Source organism: Toxorhynchites rutilus, chromosome 1 (assembly GCF_029784135.1).
Source record: "Toxorhynchites rutilus septentrionalis strain SRP chromosome 1, ASM2978413v1, whole genome shotgun sequence".
Taxonomy (NCBI): Eukaryota; Metazoa; Arthropoda; class Insecta; order Diptera; family Culicidae; genus Toxorhynchites; species Toxorhynchites rutilus.
In genome coordinates this window covers 251381-271762 of record NC_073744.1, presented here as the reverse complement: position 1 = coordinate 271762, position 20382 = coordinate 251381, and the positions used below count along the sequence as shown (strand labels likewise).

The 20382-nt window shown below is 36.5% G+C and overlaps 1 protein-coding gene across 8 annotated transcripts in view; it reads left to right on the top strand.

The window, feature by feature from the left end:
- LOC129774922 (homeotic protein antennapedia) overlaps positions 1-16564 on the top strand; it is a 120302-nt gene extending 103738 nt beyond the window's left edge. For all 8 annotated transcript variants that reach the window (XM_055779002.1, XM_055779030.1, XM_055779052.1 and 5 more), the window contains one exon: positions 14593-16564. In XM_055779002.1, the coding sequence (XP_055634977.1) occupies positions 14593-14840 (248 nt within the window). In that variant the 3' untranslated portion in view covers positions 14841-16564. The remainder of the gene's footprint in view (positions 1-14592) is intronic.
- Positions 16565-20382: the final 3818 nt, after the last annotated feature.

Genomic DNA, 20382 nt, shown 5'->3' with positions numbered 1-20382 from the left:
ATCTTTTGCTGTTTTTTGTTTGCTGTTGTTGAAATCAACAAAGAGAAAATTCGGTTGAATTGAAGTAAATATTGTAGGATATAACAACTATCTTCATCTGTAAGACTGGCCAATTGAACTTTATTGTTGTGTTCAGGCGCGATACATTCAAAAAATTAAAATTCCAGAGCTGCACCATATTGTAGATGGTATCTCGTTCTTCGCAGAGTATACTGCTCGGTTAAGCTCTTCAAATCACTCATACTGCTTGTAAGTTGCATCCACACTCCTTATAAGTTCTTTATAGGGTTTTGATCTGGTAAACAAGCTGACCAGACCAGAATCTGAAGCCCCTATTCATTAAACCATTCCATGACTTTTCGGATTTTATAAATTGATGCCAAATTACCCAATTATGACGATGTTTTTGATGCAAAAACGAAAGTAAATGATTCTGAAGTACTTCATTGCACTTCATTACTTCTGACTAACATATCTCTGGAAACTAAGAAAAATAGAGTAGTTCTATAGTTATGAAACGCAAAATGTTGATGAAAAAGTCTGCTTAAAGTCTATATTATTTGAGCTTTCAATGGAGTCCCAACACCTATTTTATGCTATCTTAGAATCATTATTCTCGGTTTCGTCAAATTGTCGACCCGAGATACTAACTATTGGGATGCAGCTGACCATTGATCAGTAGCGCCAGACTAGTCTGTACACAGTATCGAATGTGGTGCATCTCTGTCGAATGGCCTGCCACTGACCGCAACAACAGTCGACTCGTACTGTCTGTATCTGCAAGGAGGGTATGTACAGTAGAACCCCGATTATCCGCGAAATAGTCTGGCTAGCTCACCGCGAATGACTAAAATCGCGGATAACGCTATGAAGGACTAAGAATGAGTTCCAAACACGAAAAAAATATATTTCAGCATGAAAACTATGTTTTATCAATACAGAAATCATTAAACTATCCATCTAATTAACTGGCAAATTCGGGGAAAGCCTATAGATTTACTTTGGAGCGTGATTTCGCGGATCGCGGATTATCGGGGTTCCACTGAATGTATTTCCAAGACAAAGTAGAAATTTAAGGTTTGATAGATGTATGATGAAGGGTATGGGTAAACTACTCATAGTATATAGACATGAAACTCGTCTGAGGAGATAGTTTGAGTAGATTTTCGAAGTTATCAATCACCAATAGATTCATGATCTTGCAATGGATAAGGAATCTGTGAGATAATTTTGTGGGATTTACCATATTCTTACACGGATAATATCGTTGCTGCAGCTGCATTTATTGAGATTTTCTGAATGAGTGCCCAACCATGTTCCAATTACTATTTGGGGAATGTTGGTCCTAGTAATGTGCCTTCCTTAGGTGTGTTTAGAGTCGAAATACACCCCCAGATATTTGAATACCATAGCGCGAATAACCGGATATGTGAAGTTTGAAATGGGTAGGTTCGTGCTCCCTAGGGTCACGAACGATAGGGTGACGTAGGACTATCGTTGATTTAGAGATCATTTGTTTGAAGTTGAATCTAAATCCATTCTGAATGAATGAATAAATGAATATTTGGGGGACTTCGAAAACGAGAGCGTTACGTTGGAGGCACAAGGTTTTATGCATCCAATATAGGATACGAAAAACCTTGTTCTGAACAATAGTCTTCAAAAGCTTTCCTGCTAACTGCACTTGATTGACAAATCACAAAACCAAAGGTATTATATGGATATTTTATGGATAGAAAACATTAAAATAAACTCTTTCGCTTGAATGTAATTTTCAATTCCAAGGGGAACTGGCAGATTATTTTCCAGCAACGATTAGATATTTCCACATTTTCCTCGATACTGGAAGCCCACCAGTAGTTAATACTAACTCGATAACCACCTGTTAATAGCACTTGATTGAAAAATATTTGGTCACAGTGTTACATGGATAGAAAACATTGAAATAAACACACACATTTCACATGAATGTATTTTTAAATTCCCAGAGGAACTGGCAGATTATTTTCCAGTAATGATTAGATCTTTCCGGAACTTTCTCGATGCTGAATGGCATCCAAACGGAAAGAATTCCGCGCGTGTATGTATCGATTCTTCGCCGTCCACCTCGTCCAGCACGTTAGGCAACGATGTTGTCTTGTCGATGTACTCACGAAAAATGAATGCGTCTCACCACCAGAATATCGCTTAAGTATGTTTTGTGTGTGTGATTGAATCGAGAGAAGGTGTGGTTTACGATGGCAATTTGGAAGGCAAACTAGAGGGGAATGAACTCTTTGAGCTCGAAACTTTCGGCGACTGAGTAGTAATCGATTGCGTGCGCATACAATATTGGATACGGAAATATCCTACTGATGGGGAAGAATAATCTTCAGAAGTTTTCCTGCTAATTACACTTGGTTGAAAAATTACAAAATCAAATGTTTTTGGTCGCTGTGTTATATGGTTCAAAAACATTAAAATAAACTCTTTCACATGAATGTATTTTTAAATTCCCAGAGGAACTGGCAAATTATATTCCAGAAATGATTAGATCTTTCCGGAACTTTCTCGATGCTGAATGGCATCCAAACGGGAAGAATTCCGCGCGTGTATGTGTGTGTGTAGCGATGTCTTCCCGGGGAACCGTTTGTGGCATCACTCTCCTCCTGATTGATTTCCTTCTGGCCTAAGGTGCACAAACAGGCTCTTGGTGACACCGTTCATCCGCGCTTTCATGATAAACACGAAGAGCTTCACCACAAAAGCGACAACATGCTCCAATCGCTGTTCAATTAGAACTGAGTGGATTTCCGAGCGGCGCTCGCTTATATACCGATTGATGATTTCAATAGCCTGTTTTGAGAACAATTTTAAGGCTATTGAAACAAGTTTTTAGACCAAAAAGTAACAAGTATAAAACGCGTAGACATTTTATCTTTCGAATGAAGTGTTTATCATACCATTTCGTTCAGTTGTTTAGGAGCTATTAACGCTCAAAATATCGGTCTCCGGCGTAACGCTTTCGGTTTCGAAACTTTGATTTTACACCCCGGTATAGAAATGAAAGACGTAGTCCTACGTCAAAAAATTCAGTTTTCCTGTAAATAATTTGATAACCAGCATGATAGCCCATGAGGAGAGGTTGTCCTGAGTATCTTTCAATGATTTTTGCAGAGTGGCCGGACTAGTTTCCACGATGCAGATAACTCCATCCAGTTGTCTCAGCGTACAATTACCTAATAAACAATCATCCGTATCATTGACGTAAAAGTTATACAAAAGGTGGCACAGGCAGGGTTTTCGTATTCCATATGAAAACTACATTCCAGAAATGAACACACTTTAAAAACAAAAATTATGAATGAAAATTATTTTTCCCAAACAAATTAGTACTCTTTGTAAATGAAAATCACTTTTGCTTGCAAGTAGTGAAAAAATGTCATACAAAAATTATATCTAAAGATAATTATATATTAAACTGTCAAAAAAGTCCTGCGATATTTCCGCGAGGTGTCGTTGAAAGCGCGTAGTTCTAGTTGTCTTCATTGTATCGAGTCATACTATAGCTTGTTGGAAAGGTATTTTTGCGCGCTATAATATAGGCCTTGACAGTGTTTTGTTTGGTTAAGTCGTTCGTGAGTTATAGTGTCGCAAATATGGAGCAAAATAAAGAGAAAATCCGACATATTTTACAGTACTACTATGACAAAGGCAAAAATGCATCTCAAGCTGTCAATAAATTTTTTGCAGTTTATGGATCAATACAGTTTCTATTTCCACCGCACAACGATGGTTTCAACGTTTTCGTTCTGGTGTAGAGGTCGTCGAAGATGCACCACGCTCCGGAAGGCTTGTCGTCGAAAATTGCGACAAAATCGCTGAATTAGCCGAGAAAGACCGGCATAGTAGCAGCCGTAGCATCGGCCAAGAGTTGGGGATAAGTCATCAAACAGTTATTAACCATTTGAAGAAGCTTGGATTCACAAAGAAGGTCGATGTATGGGTGCCACACACGTTGACGCAAAAAAACATCTTTGACCGTATCGACGCATGTGAATCGCTGCTGAAACGCAACAAAATCGACCCGTTTCTGAAGCGGTTGGTGACTGGCGATGAAAAGTGGGTCACTTACGACAACGTGAAGCGCAAACGGTCGTGGTCGAAGCCCGCTGAAGCGGCTCAGACAGTGGCCAAGCCCTCATTAAAAAATTTTTAGGCAAAAAGGTATTGGTTCTGTTACACTGTTCAGTTTGACCGAACATCGGAGACAGTTGATATGATCATTGTTGTGTTATTAACAGCACAACAGCCCAATGTTTCTTCTTGTTGCAAGCAGAGCTTGAACAGTTGGAGAGAGGCCAGGACTTCGACCATTATTCGACCCCCATCGCTGATGATTGCTGCGTGGACGTAGTTTTTCTTCAACAACACGAAAAAGATGGTCAATTGAGGGCCCTATGTTTTGAACTCACGATCGATCGCTTAGTAAACAAACGCGCAACCAACCATTTGCCACTCAGAACACATTCAATGTGTGTTCAAATCTCATAGGAATCAGCATAGGAATCTAAAAAATGTACAAGTGAAAAAGACGCAAGTAATAGTACGTTGAGACGTTGAGAACTAGACATACGATTAAAACGATGCAAAACGACGAATGAGTAATATCGGGGACATAACCAAAGAGACGTAGGACTACACCAATGGAGGTCAATTTAAAGATATTGTTTTATTTTCATTTGTTCAAATTTTTCAAATGATAATGTGACTTGTGCGTGAAGTGATCTACCCGGAAAATTAATTTATTGACTTAAAAAATCTATTTTATGAGCCCTTCTAGAAATTTTTGTTTTTTTTTCGAACAAATTGTCACATTCAGTTTCCAACTGAAGAAAATATCTCTCACCTATGAAAAATACTACAGGAAAACTTCTATATAACGTGCATTTCGCTTTTAAAATTCTACGTTGTTTCGAATTGTACGATACATCGAAGCATAATGAAGAACTCAGGAACATAGCTCATATCACTCATATCGCAAACTTGTTGCCATTTAGAAGGCAACTTCATTATCCCCCCTTATAAATACCCCCCGCCCCCTCCTTATTTGCAAAGAACTCAGACAGCCAGTTTTCGCAAGCCTCTTTTGAGGCCAACTTAGTATCACCAAGAGCGTTTTTCGTGGACCGGAAGAGATGATAATCACTTGGAGTCAGGACTATACGGTAGGTGCAATAGGACATCCAATCCGAGCTCCCAGAGCTTCTGGCGGATCATCAAAGATGTGTGAGGCCGAGCCTTGTCCTGGTGGAAAACAACACCATTCCTATTGATCATTGCTGGCCCCTTCTGGTCAATCGTCTGCTTCAAACGGTCAAGCTGCTCACACTATAGAACCGAGTTGAGGGTCTGGCCATAGTTGAGCAGCTCATAGGAGATGATTCCCTTCCAATCCCACCAAATACACAGCAAAACCTTCCTGGCCGTCAATTCGGGCTTGGCGATGGTTTGGGCCGGCTCACCGCGCTTCGACCACGACTTTTGTCGCTTTAGGTTGTCGTACGTGATCCACTTTTCATCACCAGTCACCATCTTCTTCAAAAATGGGTCGAGTTCGTTCCGTTTCAGCAGTGCATCGGTCTAAAAGATTTTTTTACGTCAACTTGGTGGCACCCATACATCCAGTTTTTTTCGGAATCCAATCTTCTGCAAATTGTTCCAAACGGTTTTATGGTCTGTACTCAGTTCCTGGCCAATCGAGCGAGTGCTCACATGCCGGTCTACTTGGATGATTTCAACGATTTTATCGGTTTCCACGACGATTGGCCTACCAGTACGGGGTGTATCTTCGACAGCCACTACACCAGAACGAAATCGATCAAACCAACGCTGTGCTGTGCGAATCGTTACAGTATCGGGTCCATAAACTGCACGAATTTTCTCTTTTAATCATAACTTCTTATTTAGCGCGTTTAGATTATGCTTGAAATTTTGAAATTATACAATTTCTCTTGAGATAAGAGAAATACAACTTTATTTAATTTGATAGACGCATACAATTATTTCCAATCAATTGTTGCACACATCTTTGCGATATTATATTGCGTGTGCAACTTAATTCGTTCCATTTCCACGGGATGGTTCAGGGTGTTATAAATAGTCGACGGTGACACTAGATTTTTACTGAATCATGAAGTGTCGACATCTGTTAACCAAATACTGTTTACAAATCCGCGAGTTTGACGCAACAAGTTCGATTTTTATTGCGTTTAAAATGTCGAGTTTAGTTGCAAATAAGCACTATTTGTGGGACGTTTTGATATTCCATTGGGAATGCATCGAATGCTTGTGAAAGTTTCTGGTGACTCTGTGCCATCGGATAGATTTTGTAGAGAATTTTTTCAACTACTTAAAAGTTGTGATTTTTGTATTAAGTATTAAGCGTCCGGAACAACCGAAATATTTCAATCAAGATTCATGTCGAATGCAAACAGAATGAAGCATTAGGAGTAACTCAATAGTCTATTTCTAAACGACTCAAAGCCGCAAGATACACCCAGAAGCAAGAAAATTATGTTCCATAGGCATTGAAAGCAAGAGATGTCGAACTGCAATTTAGCTTGTCAGAAATGTTTCATTAACGGCTCAAAAAGGAAGTCTTTTTTTGCATCGAATCGTTACCGTGGACGGAAAATGGATTCACTGCGATAATACAAAAGGGCATCTTATGTAAAGTCCGGGCAACCAGGAACATCAACGCCGAAGCCAAATATCCACGGTACCGATGGGAAATACTGGTTCACCCTATAGCTCAGACCTTGGCTCTTCCGACTACCATTTGTTTCGATTAATGCAGAATACTTTGAGTTAAAAACGCTTTGCTTCAGAACAGGGTATAAATTTTTTTCTGAATTCATTCTTGGCTTCATAAGATGAACACTTCTTTCGTGACGGAATCCGTAAATTGCCAGAAAGATGGAAAAAATTGTGGCTGGTGATGGCCAATACTTTGAATAATGTATTAATTCATTTGATTATTCAAATAAATACGTTTTTCATGCAACAAAAACGCAACGAATTGAGTTGCTCACCCGTCATCACCAGTCATACAAAAAATGCTTAAAGACTGAACACGAAGAAATCCGAACACATTAAAAACACTGCCAGAATCACAGTGACATTGGGTGTCAAGATAAGTTAATTCGTTTATATCATGGCTTGACCGGAGCAAGCGCGTCGCAATTCGATCCTGCACGCTCGAAACGAAAATCATGGTCTATCCGCTCAAGAGAACTTTCGAAATTCCCGAAATCCACGGCGTGTGACGTTCTGGGACGATTCTGGGAAAGTCTGACCATCGCCCGGAAACCCGGAAGGGGCAGACTGGAAAAGCTAGTGGACTCTACACATGCGAAAGCCATCTTTTCAAGCGAAACTCGAAGCTGTCATCGAGGGAAGCGGCGAAAAAGGTGAATGTTTCGCAATCCTACGTCCAAAAAGTTTTAGGACCCAGATTGCGCAGGACCGAATGCAAAGCAGAATTTGGAACCAAAGAACCGATCGAGAAAACTGTACGAAAATTTGTTTACAAAATATAAATGCTTAATTATGGAAGACGTCACGTACTGCCTTTCGATTGGCCGTAAGAGTGCCCCGAATGTAAAGTCAAGAATAAGTCGAAATTTTTCAAAAGTCTCTTGTCTGACAAGCTATCTGCAATTGTGATTTAAAAAGCGAAACATTCGTTACTTCTGAGACCATGCTAGTTTCCCAGGACGAGCACATACACAAGAGACTACTGCCTTTCCTGTAACATCATGAGGTAGATTGTCTATTCTGGTCGGGCTTAGTCACCATTCAGATCCCACCAATCAGTGGTACAGCGAAGATTACGGTGGTTCCTAAGGAGATGAGTCTGGCAAATGCTCCGGAACTAAGACCTATCGAGGTATTCTGATGAGTTATGAAAAGAACTAAAGGATTTCAAACGGAAATGGAAATTGGCAACAAAACAAACAAGTGGGAACAGAGTTCAGGTAAAAGCCGTGTACGACGAAGAGTTCGAGCTATGGTCTAAGATAAGAAGGTTTTAGACAATGATCTTACAATAATTATACAATAATCAAAAATTATTACGTGATCTAACAGTAATCATAACATGAATAACAACATCAAACTAACTATAAAGCATGTGACAGTTGTTACCATATGTCAAAAAAAAACTAACTAACTCAAGGTCATATACTTCTATGAAAACATATAATATCATAAGACCAATTCTGTTAGGTTATGCATCAAAAAACTAAATTTTATAATGTGAAAAATTATTGGTTAAATGAGATCTCAGACGAAAGTGAGAATAACTACTGAAAAAACTAACATAAATATTAGTTTAAAGCTGTTTGCTATACAATAAAATTCATATTTAATACATTTTTGAATGAATTTCTTTACCCAAGCTAAAAGAATTCTCCGTGGAGAACGAGGCAAATAATAAACTATATTGTCGAAAAAATCCCTAAAAAGGAGAATAATTAAAATAAAAGATTACGTTATATGTTGCATTTTTTTCTACATGTAATGTTCAATTTTTAATCGAAAAACTAATATAACATTTAGTTAAAATAGATCATTTTGAAAAACTAATGTAACTTTTTTTACTGTGTCCTGTCACGAAATTTGCTTTTGCGCCTGTTTTCGACCAAACAGTAGGTAGCGTTTTATTATTCACCCATTTTTCTGCAAGCAAATGCCTAGAATGCAACACAAAAAGGATTCCACCAACGTCCAGCCGTCGTCACAGTAAATTTACTCTAGTTTTAACTGATTGCCTTTGTCCTGACCGGGTCATTTTCCAATGTAACTTCCAAAAGGGAAGACCACTTGCTGTGACTGAACTATTCGATTTTTGCATAATCGCAAGGCTTGATTTGGCAAGACTTGATCATAGCTATGAAATCGGCCATAAATTCTTCACCGAATTCTTTTTGGTTACCTTCTGTTTTCGAATAAATATCCTTTGCACAATTGTCCGACTGTGCGGTATTTTATGACATAATTTACAACCACTTGCATTGTTGCGCTAGGAAATGCAAATTTCGTCCGTGCAATGCTTGTTTCGATTTGCAACAACTTCTAGACAGTTGCAGAACAGTTTGAAAGGTAAATTTAGTTTAACTCGATACAGCCCACCAAACGGATGAGACTAAGATACCTTCTTAGGGAGTGGGAAAGTGACAGTGCAATATAACCTGTGTAATCAAAGCATCGAAATCCTACCAATTCGTCTGAAGATTAGTGTTTAATACCTATTTCGTATGTACCGCAAATATTTCCTATCTATTAGAGCATTCGTGACGGACAGTCGATATCTTGAGATATCATCAACAAGGATGTGCTGCGTTTCTGGTAAGCAAGTTCGATTGCACGGGAAAGATGCTTACTAATCGATGTGTATAAATATCACATTTAGCACACACTTTCTTACCTTTTTGTTAGCTTTTCCGATCAAGCACCAATACCAAACGTGCAAATTATTCAAACGCCTACCATACCATAGAACTTACTATCCCCCTAAAACGTTGAAGAAATATCGGACAGCCAAGAGGGAAAATCTTGAAAAATATCTTTTTATTGTGTTTCAGATGTTGATAAATGAGAACACAGCACTTTGTGTATAGGTTATAAATGTCATAAAAGGAAACCCGAATATCGGGGAGGGCGGAACAAATCTCATATCGATTCACCAAGATACGATGCTATAGATTGTCGCTAGCAGCATAATCCTTTGAGAGACCCGACCAACTAAGAATAGTCACCAGAAATCACACCCACTCAACACTGAAAAGAAAGTGCGTTTAGGCATTTTTCACTGACGGTGAGAAAAGCTGTGAAAATGGATAGAAACAACCGCAGCATCGGCTGTTGAACATAGTTAAGCACGCTTTTCCGCTTTCCTTTGATACGCTGCTTCAAGATGTTTCAAACGAAAAATGAGATATATAAAAGATAAATTCAGATTTTCCCTACGTCCCTACGTGTAGATGAAAGAGAAGTTAAAACTCTTGATGTAATAGAATTTTATTCCCGAGCGTCTTCTAGTGGAAATCAATTTTTCAAACTAATTTAGAATTAGTTTTTGTTCTGCTAGGTATTTAAGAACAACAATGTTTTTGAATTATTGTGGTAGACAATTGAGACGATATCGTATTTTTCGATTTCGAACCTGAAATATGAAATAAACAACAAAGAAGCATAATTGAATACTCTGCAATGTGCTGAAAGTGCAAAGTAGATGGGAATAAAATTTATTATTGATCGTTATCTTCTTCTTCCGAGTGGGGGATATTCGGTATGGTTTGCGTCGGCAACAGAAGCCATCAGATTTTACTCTCCAAATTCTCTTCCGGGAGAAAATTTTCTCTGTTTACTCACACCACTTCTGGCTGCAGTACGTATTGAACTGGGGGAAAACACCAGTTGTTTTAAAATTACGAGCCACTTGTTGATGGCATATTTTCTTCCAATATTTTTTTCTCTCTGGTTCAACTCTTGAATCGTACGCTGATCTTGGAAGCAACAAATATATTTTATCAATGCAACACTACTGTAATTTAAAATGCCTCTTCGACAAAAAGTGTTATTTTATTACGTAATATAACATCAAGTTAATTTGTTTTTTTTTATTGTTGTTGTTGTCACGGTCTTGATTTATGATCTGCACATTCTGATAATAGTATTCAAATTGTCCATCATTAATCTCAAGTCTTGTACGGTGGACCAACTTCGGGCCGCTGGGTTTCTAGTCGTCGCATTGAATTAAGAGATTAAAATTGAAAACCAAAAAATACTTTTTCTCATATTTACTCATCCATCGTTTCCTAATCGCTAAATCGCCTTTTGGTAGAGGAATAAAATTTCGATTTATAATAATCATTAATTTTCTTCTATGTGGAATGTTGATCCGAGCGAGGGGAACCAGAAAAAACAGAAACACGATATTTCCTTATCAGCATTTTCGAAGATGATTTTTCACCTTTCGATAAACCTAATTCCGAGAATGAAAATGAAAGAGAAAATTGTATGAATTGAGCCCATGAGGATCGTCTTGGGAACCACAGGAGGTTTACTCCAGCTCATTTCTTGCGTTCAAAAAAGACACAGGATATGGACAGAGGTAATTCCCTTGCTCCCATCGGCTCCACGACGCAGCTACGTGATGAAAAATTACGCTAAGAGACAGTTTGAAAAATGTCTTAATTTCAATTCCAACATTATCATATTATTTAGAGATTTTTTTATATAGAATTCTTCGTTTACGTTGGCAGTGTTTCTTTTACTGGACGCAATGTTGTACGTTCGTGTCGTTGTTGGGATAGTTTATTGTTTACTTTTTCTCTTTTTATCCACTTCGGACAGCCCACAAGTTTCTCGCGGCACTCCTCGCCGCTCGGTTTGAAAGCAAAGAGTTGTTGCACCTATCGTATTCAACGTCACCTCAGAACTGATGTCAAACCGATGCTCTCTAGCCATGTGAAAAATTATGTAAATGTTTTCATTTGTCATTAAAATTAATAATAAAAGTTTCAGTTTTGAATTGAAATTAACTTAAATACGTTCATAAGGTTGTGTTTTCGACGAAGTTTATTTGCTCCTCTTGTGCTTGGAAGATTACCGATACATGTTTTAACTTTCTTGTTATCGATCACCATTTTGTTTCTTGAAGGGTACGAACATAGGAACAGCCAGTGTTTCATGAATTCCCGATCAAATATTTCGAAATGAAAAAGGCTGAACACATGACCAAAAGACACTGCATCAAATACGCCGGACGGAAAAAAAGTCGCAAGAAATTGAGATGTAAAGTAAAATTGATTGCAATCATTAGTTACATACATGGAGCACACTCAATCTCACACACGCACACATTTTAACTCCTCCGGATTGTACACCTATAGTTACAAGGGTATACTTTATTTCTTATTCAAGAGTCGATTTTTCCTGCAAACTTGATCACTGTTTCTTATTGAATTCACGATATTCCCAGCTATCAAGGAGAAAGTATTGAATTCGGTTAGCGATTGGTATTTATTTTTGTTCTACAAATCTTCATGATTCAATCTTCTAGCAGCTAAAATGTTTGATTGGCAGCATTTTGTTCATATGCACATTTATTGTATGAGTTAACATTATTTTTTTTTTAATTCGTTTATTTTTACAGGCTCAGTTACTTAAGTTTAAAGGAGCCGAATTCTTAAATATAATTTTAAAACTATATATATAAACAATTTTCTTACATCTATGGTTAGTAAGGTGGAAAACCGATTACTCGCGGTATACTCGAGTTTAGGAGGGTGACATATTTTTAGGAGAAGGATGGGATATAAGGAAATTGTAACAATGTTGATGAACACTCAATTTATAAATCTATTCGTATATCTATAGTGTATTTACATTTCAACTTATTCTACTATTTATAGCAAGGGGACGAATTACCCGCAAAGGAAGGAAAGGAGGGTAGAGTTAACATTATGTCTTTAAAATATTTTTTTTTCAACTAACCATTCTCACTGTTTGGTTTTCAAAAAAGGTTTCTCCCGATTAAATCTGGTTATACTGAGTGCAACTTTCTTTCGCGTTGCCAGTACCTATAAATAAATGAACGGCAAACATTCATTCTTTAGCTATTTTTTCTGCCAGGGCTATCGTGATTTATTCGATTGTGTAGTAATCTGATATAAAAAAATTGCAGCCTACAAAGCAGAATACGATCATCAGAATGTACTAAGGTACGTTTTAAATGAAGGCATCGGAAACAATTCTAAGATAATCAATCGTTCAAATTCCGGAAAATTTGATCAGTTTTACATATGTTTCGGAAATTTTGCAAAATTAATTACATAAAATTATTTTCGCTGTGCGGTTTAATTGAACATTGAGAAATCAAAACAAGAAAATGTTTGCCTTTGACTAATTTTGTATTACTTATTCCATATTTTTGAATCAATATAAACTTGAAAATAGTTGTTCATATTCTTCCGGTAATATTATTTTAATACCAAAAAGAACCAATTTTTTATTGTTATTTCCTTCTTGTGATGAAACGAATATTTTTACAAACATGATAAACATACTAACATCCGGATGCAAGAAGGAAACTCAAGGAAATAAGACATGTAAGACAAAAAAAACTTTCACGTTCCTCTGCTAAAGTGGGACTACAAGAAACCTCAGGGATGAATAATAATTGGAACGCTTGTCAAACGTAAGAAGACGAAAACTCAGGCTATCTCGAGTCCTTAAATTCGTGAAAGTGAGCATCATCGGCTAGAGAAAGGAAAGTGGCAAAAGCAGGACTTGAGCACCCATGTCAAGAGATTTGACAGCTGACTGGAACATGAACAACCATCCCACTCCGAGCCATTGGAAACGACAGCAAAAACGCCGCCATGAATCCAACACGAACTCTTGGTTCGGACGCGGTTGTAGATAATCGAAAAAGAAGAACCCAACTCCAGAGGGGGAAAACTTTGAGACAGGATGAGGGATTCCTTTCCAAAAGTTTTTTTTCTTCTGAGCAGCCATCTAATGTTGCTAGCTAGATTGAAGCCAATTTTGTGATGAATAAAAATGTGTTCTGTTACCCTCCGCAAGCTGGAACGGTCAAAAAAAGTTGATTTGAAATTCAGAAAGCAGCTTTTTCGGGTTTTGCTTGAAATGCCGCTCCGAATGATGAATAAGCAATTAGAATCTCGTTCCTAGATACTTGCTAGAGGTTGCATTATCTATCACTTGGAAAGTTTTCAGCTTGAGCAACACCTAAAACCATCGAGTAATCAAGAAAATGGGCATTCAAAATCATTACTCAAGCTTGGCTGAGAGAATGAAAAAAGGCAATAGTTAATGGCGTTTCGCGGTAATTGCTAAGTAATCATAAGCTGGAAATCCAATTATTAACACGTTCCGGAGAAATGAAACAAATGAATTAACTATAGTTGTCATGGATAGTTCTCAAAAAAGCTCTAACAATGTATGAAAATTTCATGAAACACTTAAAATAATTTGTGCTCTGAATCACTATATTTAGAAGCTATATCATCAATGATCATGTTCTTTCAAACTGTTGGGCTAAACTACAGCAAGTCGCACGGCAGTTGTGGCAGCACATTACAGGGAATGGGAAACGAAACAAATAATGCTTTATATATACGCATCTAATTAAGGTGAATTTTGACACCAAATTAATTATCATTAAATTTTAACATTTATGACTTCCACTCTATTCTCGTTATACGAAAACTAAGAGAACCAACCGGGTTCTCCGTGGCACGGCGCATGAGAAATAAAATACATCACTTTATAATTCTTTGACTCTGTGTGCAATCCAACCAAGCCATCGAATTGTTTTATCTGTATTTGTAAAAAAAAAAGTTCTAAAATCTATCTTCAATCAACGACTAGCTTTTCTCCACAGTCATTAAAAACATATCTCTTTATTTTTAGTAGGTCAGGTGACTCAGTTTAACATATTTATTGTTTTCTTGTTTTTAGACATTAAGTTGAACAAAATATGGTAAATGTATATTTTTTGTTTCTTTTTTTCTATTTCAGAACGAAAACGTGGTCGTCAAACTTATACGAGATACCAAACGCTAGAGCTTGAGAAGGAATTCCACTTTAATCGTTATCTGACCAGGCGAAGGAGAATTGAGATTGCGCATGCCCTCTGTTTGACGGAACGTCAGATCAAGATTTGGTTTCAAAATCGGCGAATGAAATGGAAAAAAGAAAACAAAACTAAGGGCGAACCTGGATCTGGAGACGAGAACGATATGACACCGCCGCAATCGCCAGCGTAAACACGTGTGCTCATCTTTTTCTAGAGTATAACAATAATAGCAATTTTATGACATTCGCTTTTGTTTATTAGAAAAAAAAGTGCAGCTTGATTCTCACACAAAAAGGCTTCTTGATCATGGCATCGATTTCGAAATCATTTCTCGTATTTCCATTGAGTTTCGAATAGGTTGCTGAATTTTGTTCTTTACACAGTCACTTAGCACCATCTTTCTTTGTAAAAACAAGTCTATTTCATACGAAAACACAACTATTACTTATTTATTATGAGAGTAATACGAAAGAAGAAAAGCAAAACAACTCATGTGACCTCAAAACTAATGTTAATTTAGAATTACAAGATCTAGTAGACAAGCATTAATCAGATCGCTGGCTAAAGGAAACAGAAACAGAAAAATATTAATTGTGCAATGAAAAGAACATCTTTTATCGATTTTAGATAAAGGGTAAATATTTGTGGCGAAGATGATTAAATATTCTAATAATATACGTACAAAAGTGCTTGAATACTCTAAAACAAATAAATCTGTGAAAAAGTCAAAATTAATAAGACATTATGTACTTTACAGAAGTTTCAAATTTAGTTTCAGCTGCAGTAGAGAAATGAATTTTTACGGATAGTAATTGTTGCCCCATGTTATTTTTCTCTGAACACAAAGTTGAAATAAATTTCTCGTATAGTAAAATTCATCGAAAAAATATTTCTGTTTCCGACACGTTCCGACTAAAATTTGGTTGGAAGCGATTTTAACCTCATTCATAGCACAAGATAGGTGAAAGATAGTATCCAAACCATCAATACCAAAGGCAATAGTATAATTTAATTATTGGACATCACATTCATCTTTCATTCACTACTATTTAAAACTCACGAAACTGTTATTTTCAATCATACGTGCCCATGCGATAACTGATGAGAAAGTACTTCTCAAGTGTATTATAGGCGTTACTTTGCTAATGAGAAGTCATGATCCCAGTGATGGAATTTAAATTTCCGCTTTGAGTTAGAGACGTTAGACTTTTTGGTACAATCAAACACTGAAAACAGAAACTCATCAAACGACTATATACGAATATGAGGTATACGGCTCCTGTAGTGAATCGGTAGAATGAAAAATTTAGATATATTTTACAACACATCATTCATACTATCGGCAAGGCATCATTCAAATAAAGGGAGAAAGAAATTTTCCCGTATAATCAAAACAAAACAATGTGAACTAAACGACATTGGAACACTGAAACTAAGATGCGAAAGAAATTAATGTGATTAGTCTGTGGAATTGGTTGATATTTTGGAGAAGACACAGAAAAAAAATGAGCACAGATGAAACCGAAAATACGTAAAGAAACAAGGAAACCATGTATTTATAATTTATAAAAAAAAATGATACGTGAAACAGAGCAAAACATACGTAAAAACTCATGACATTAGCCTATAAGGATTGTGTAACTGATAACTGCAGATAGAATGAAAGATGCAAGTCCCAAAAATTTTAAGTAAAAGGTAATCATAAACGACAATTGATGATGTACGTAAAATATATTTAACCATAAATGGTAAGGGATAAAGCTACAGAATTAAGACATAAATATAATATTATCTCGTTAAAAAGGACAAAAACTATGTTATGAGTAAGTGAGACACTAATATACTTTGAACATGAGATAATACAGTGTAATAAAATTTGTAAATATCAAACCCATACAAAATGGACAAGTAATAAACAGAAAAATAAAATTATATAAAATACAAACTTATTTGTGTTATGAAAACGGACATAATTTGCTCAAAGATGGGTAAATATTATATGTTTACAAAATTACTAGATGTTTCAGCATATTGATTGATACCAAAGAATAATATTTTAAATAATCAACCATTGACAATAGTTTCGTCGACAAAAAATACGACGCTTCATCGAGTAAGCACACACAGGTAAACACAAATTGTCACAAATACGCTCAACGAACGCGACACCCATGTGTTGAGTTGTGAATCAAGAGCGAGAGGTCAATAGTTTCGAAATTATAGATTTGAACTCTTCGCTCAAAATATGCATGTCTGGGGGCCATTATGAAGTGGGATCTATCCAAGTTTGTACACGCCTAATCATGTCTGTTTCCACACTTCCTTCCATCGTGCCTTCGTCGCGTTTTTTTTGTTAACCGTGTGGAAGCTAAATCGGAGAACAGCATAAGCACCTTAGCATATAGCATCACCATATAGACAACGAAACGACGCTTGCTCGGTTGTTCCACAATTTTATGCAATGGATTGCCAAGGCGTCCCTGGTTCAATGTTTATAAAATAATTCAAAGAAACTCATCGACGAAATCGATCTCGGCAAACGATCACTTGTTCTCAGAAGCACATGCTCTGTTGATTCGAAACTATGTTTCTCTCTCTTCCTTCTTCTTTGATTCTGCACTTTGCCTCTCGCTCGAACCACGAAGCCCTGCCCTTCACTATAGTATTTTAAGTACAAGAAGTAACCCAAGTCATAGCGTTTTCCAATCTAGATCTCTATCCGGACAACGGCACATGATATTTTTATGACTTTTCCAAACATTCTATTCATGAGCGAAGGAACATTGTCTCTCGTGTGTATTTATTTGGTTAATTGAAAAAAAAATTGTGCGTGTAAAGCAATTCCATAAATTGAGAACCAAATATAACATTGTGGAATTCAAGTGAAAATTCGTACTCCGTTGCAAAGACAAATTAAGCAAACGCCACCAGTGGTTCACTCCTAATTGAACAATTGCTCTGAACCAAGATTCGTCATTTCACAGCTCATCAACGACACAGTCGACGTCCTTTCCAGGCAAAGTCGAAACCAAATGTTAGAGATCTGATTACTATCTAAAACTCTGCTACGGGTGTTTAATTTCGAAGGTGAAACGAGTCTTGTGGCTACAATATCGAGCAATTTTTTGTAGACGCTGTTCAGTGACTTGAAAAATTACTATACAAGAAACAGAAACAATATTCTCTAGAAACTATTGCTGTGCATCATTACGGTTACGGTAAATGATACGGAAAGTGGTAGATACGTTGCACTAGTGCTACCATTTGCCAAATTATTTATTTCGTATCTGTGCGAGTAACGGTTCTATTCGCGTGTCTAGTCGAATAAGTGGTAAGTACAATGTTTGCGAAATATATAGTAGACGAATGTTTAGGCCTACATTTTCTGTTTTAGCTTCAGACGGCGGAAGCACAATTCTGTTCAAGCCAGATCTATTTTCAATCGCAGCGAATTATATTCGTAATTACTGTTTCTTTGGTGGTATAACACTACATTTACACTATATAATTTACAACAGTCAAAAACATTTATATCATGTGTGTTTAAAACATGAAAAAATATACAACAAAGAAGTATTCCAACTTTAATCATCATTATCAATATTATGACTGATTCGCAAAGTGAATTCGTCAAAATATTGACATCTTTTGTGTTTCGAATGCTATTCCAGATGTTTCAAATATTAACATGTTAAGCGCGACGCGAGTCAAATTCATTCCAGAATAAATTTTGTGAACATCCGTTAACACACATATTGCCTCCGGCCGATGGGATGTCCACATTCAGTCCCGGGAACTCCAAATAGGCGGAAATTTAGGAACTTAGGAACGTATTAAGTTCCGAAACATTTGAAACCAATAGAATTATCTATAAGAAAACTGTTAACACATTGCGAACCGCTCACGAGTTTTCTCGTGTTACTCGTTCCGTCTACTACGGATGGATCACGAAATAACCCGTGTTTTCTACACTTGATGGTTAACTGCTTGGTCTGCCAAGAATCTAACAAGGCCTATCGATGGCTCGTGGAATCCGAACAAATGAAGCGCACAAGTTTGCCCCAAAACGAGCGGTCCTTAATATGTTAACATGAACAAAGGTTACTGATAAGATACTGTGTCTTAAATCAATAGTCGTGTTTAACTGATTTAACACATATTTGGAAGCACATTTTAGGGGACATTAGGACTATTTGAACGGGCTTATTCACCATTTCTCAAAACGAGCTAGAGCACGCGCTAAAAATGTTCATTGAATCTGTAGGCTACCAAGGACTATTCGAATAATAAAGTCAACAAATATAAAATTATTAAATTAAGTTCTTTTTCATGTTTGCAGAGTAAAAAAATTAGTTTATATAAAATACCTTATTTTTAGAATCTTCTTCCGAAATTTCATTCAGATCAGAGTACCACTATATCTTGAATAATCCTAAGCGGTGCGTAACTTCGAACGTATTTATCTCAAATTGTCTTACAATAACACCAGAAACAACTAGCTATATTAATGAAAAATAGCACGCGACAATTTAAGATTGATCGGTTAGTTGGTTCTGGAGTTATTGTGAACATCGTAATGGCAATTTTAGACAATGTGTTTTATGTTAACATTGTCGAAGAATAAAAATCAGCCCCTTCACGAGTCAAATACAGAAACTTTGGAGAATGAAAGAAATAAGTGAATACATATACAGCCATTCCATGCCAAATCGATATAGTGGTTCTCGGATTATCTGGTGTAAAAGAACCTCAGTTTTCCAGAAAAAAATATTGAAAATTTAACGCCCTCTCATCTTTGACCGAGAAAACTATGAAAAACTAACTCAATCAATAATCACAAAAACGAAAATAAAAATTTTTCGCAAAAGTTCTTTTTTCAAAGAAAACTAACTGATAAGCTTCAATTTGATAAGTCGATCATCTGAATCGGTCCAGTAGGTTTGAGGTTATTAATTTTTGTAGTGAAAAAAGGGGGAAAAACAGTTTTTTTCAAACCATCGGTTAACTTTAAAAATAATATCTCAAAAACGAAAGAAAAGGCTCTCTGATATCGAGATATGTAAATCCTCAGCTTCCAAGAAAAAGTCCAAAGCCATGAAAACAATAAAAAACTACTACTATCAATAATTACGCAAATAAAATCCATTTTGCGAGTTCAATATTTTTTATGAAAAACTAGCTCATTGGCTTCAATTCGATACATCGATAATCTGAATCGGTTCAATGGTTCAAACGTTATTAATTTTTGAAAAAAAGTCAAGAGTCAAAAATGGAAAAAATTATGTTTCGGACCACCCTAAAATGGAAACCAGCAACCTAATAATAAAATACGGGTGTAATGTCTTGCGATTTAGGACGAAATTACCACTCTTGACGAAAATCTGAGAACCACTATATTTTTGGTTTGGCATGAAATGGCTGTATACATAGTTATACATTCATAGATACCTGACTCTACAATCTTCAATCGTCAATATATTTAGTTCATTTATTTGTCGATCATCCTCGATCAGACTATCCATTTGTTTCAACCACCAACTCCCATGGATCATTTGATCAGTGTATAAAAACATATCTTTTCTAACATCTGAACAGCTCTGATAAATAGTGAGGAACTATCATTGAATTCTGTTGTAATATAGTGCATGATTTACACAATATTGAATATTGACACGTTTTTTTCTCTCTGTTTTTTTCTGTAAGAAAAACTGTTACAATGATGCGGTTACCTC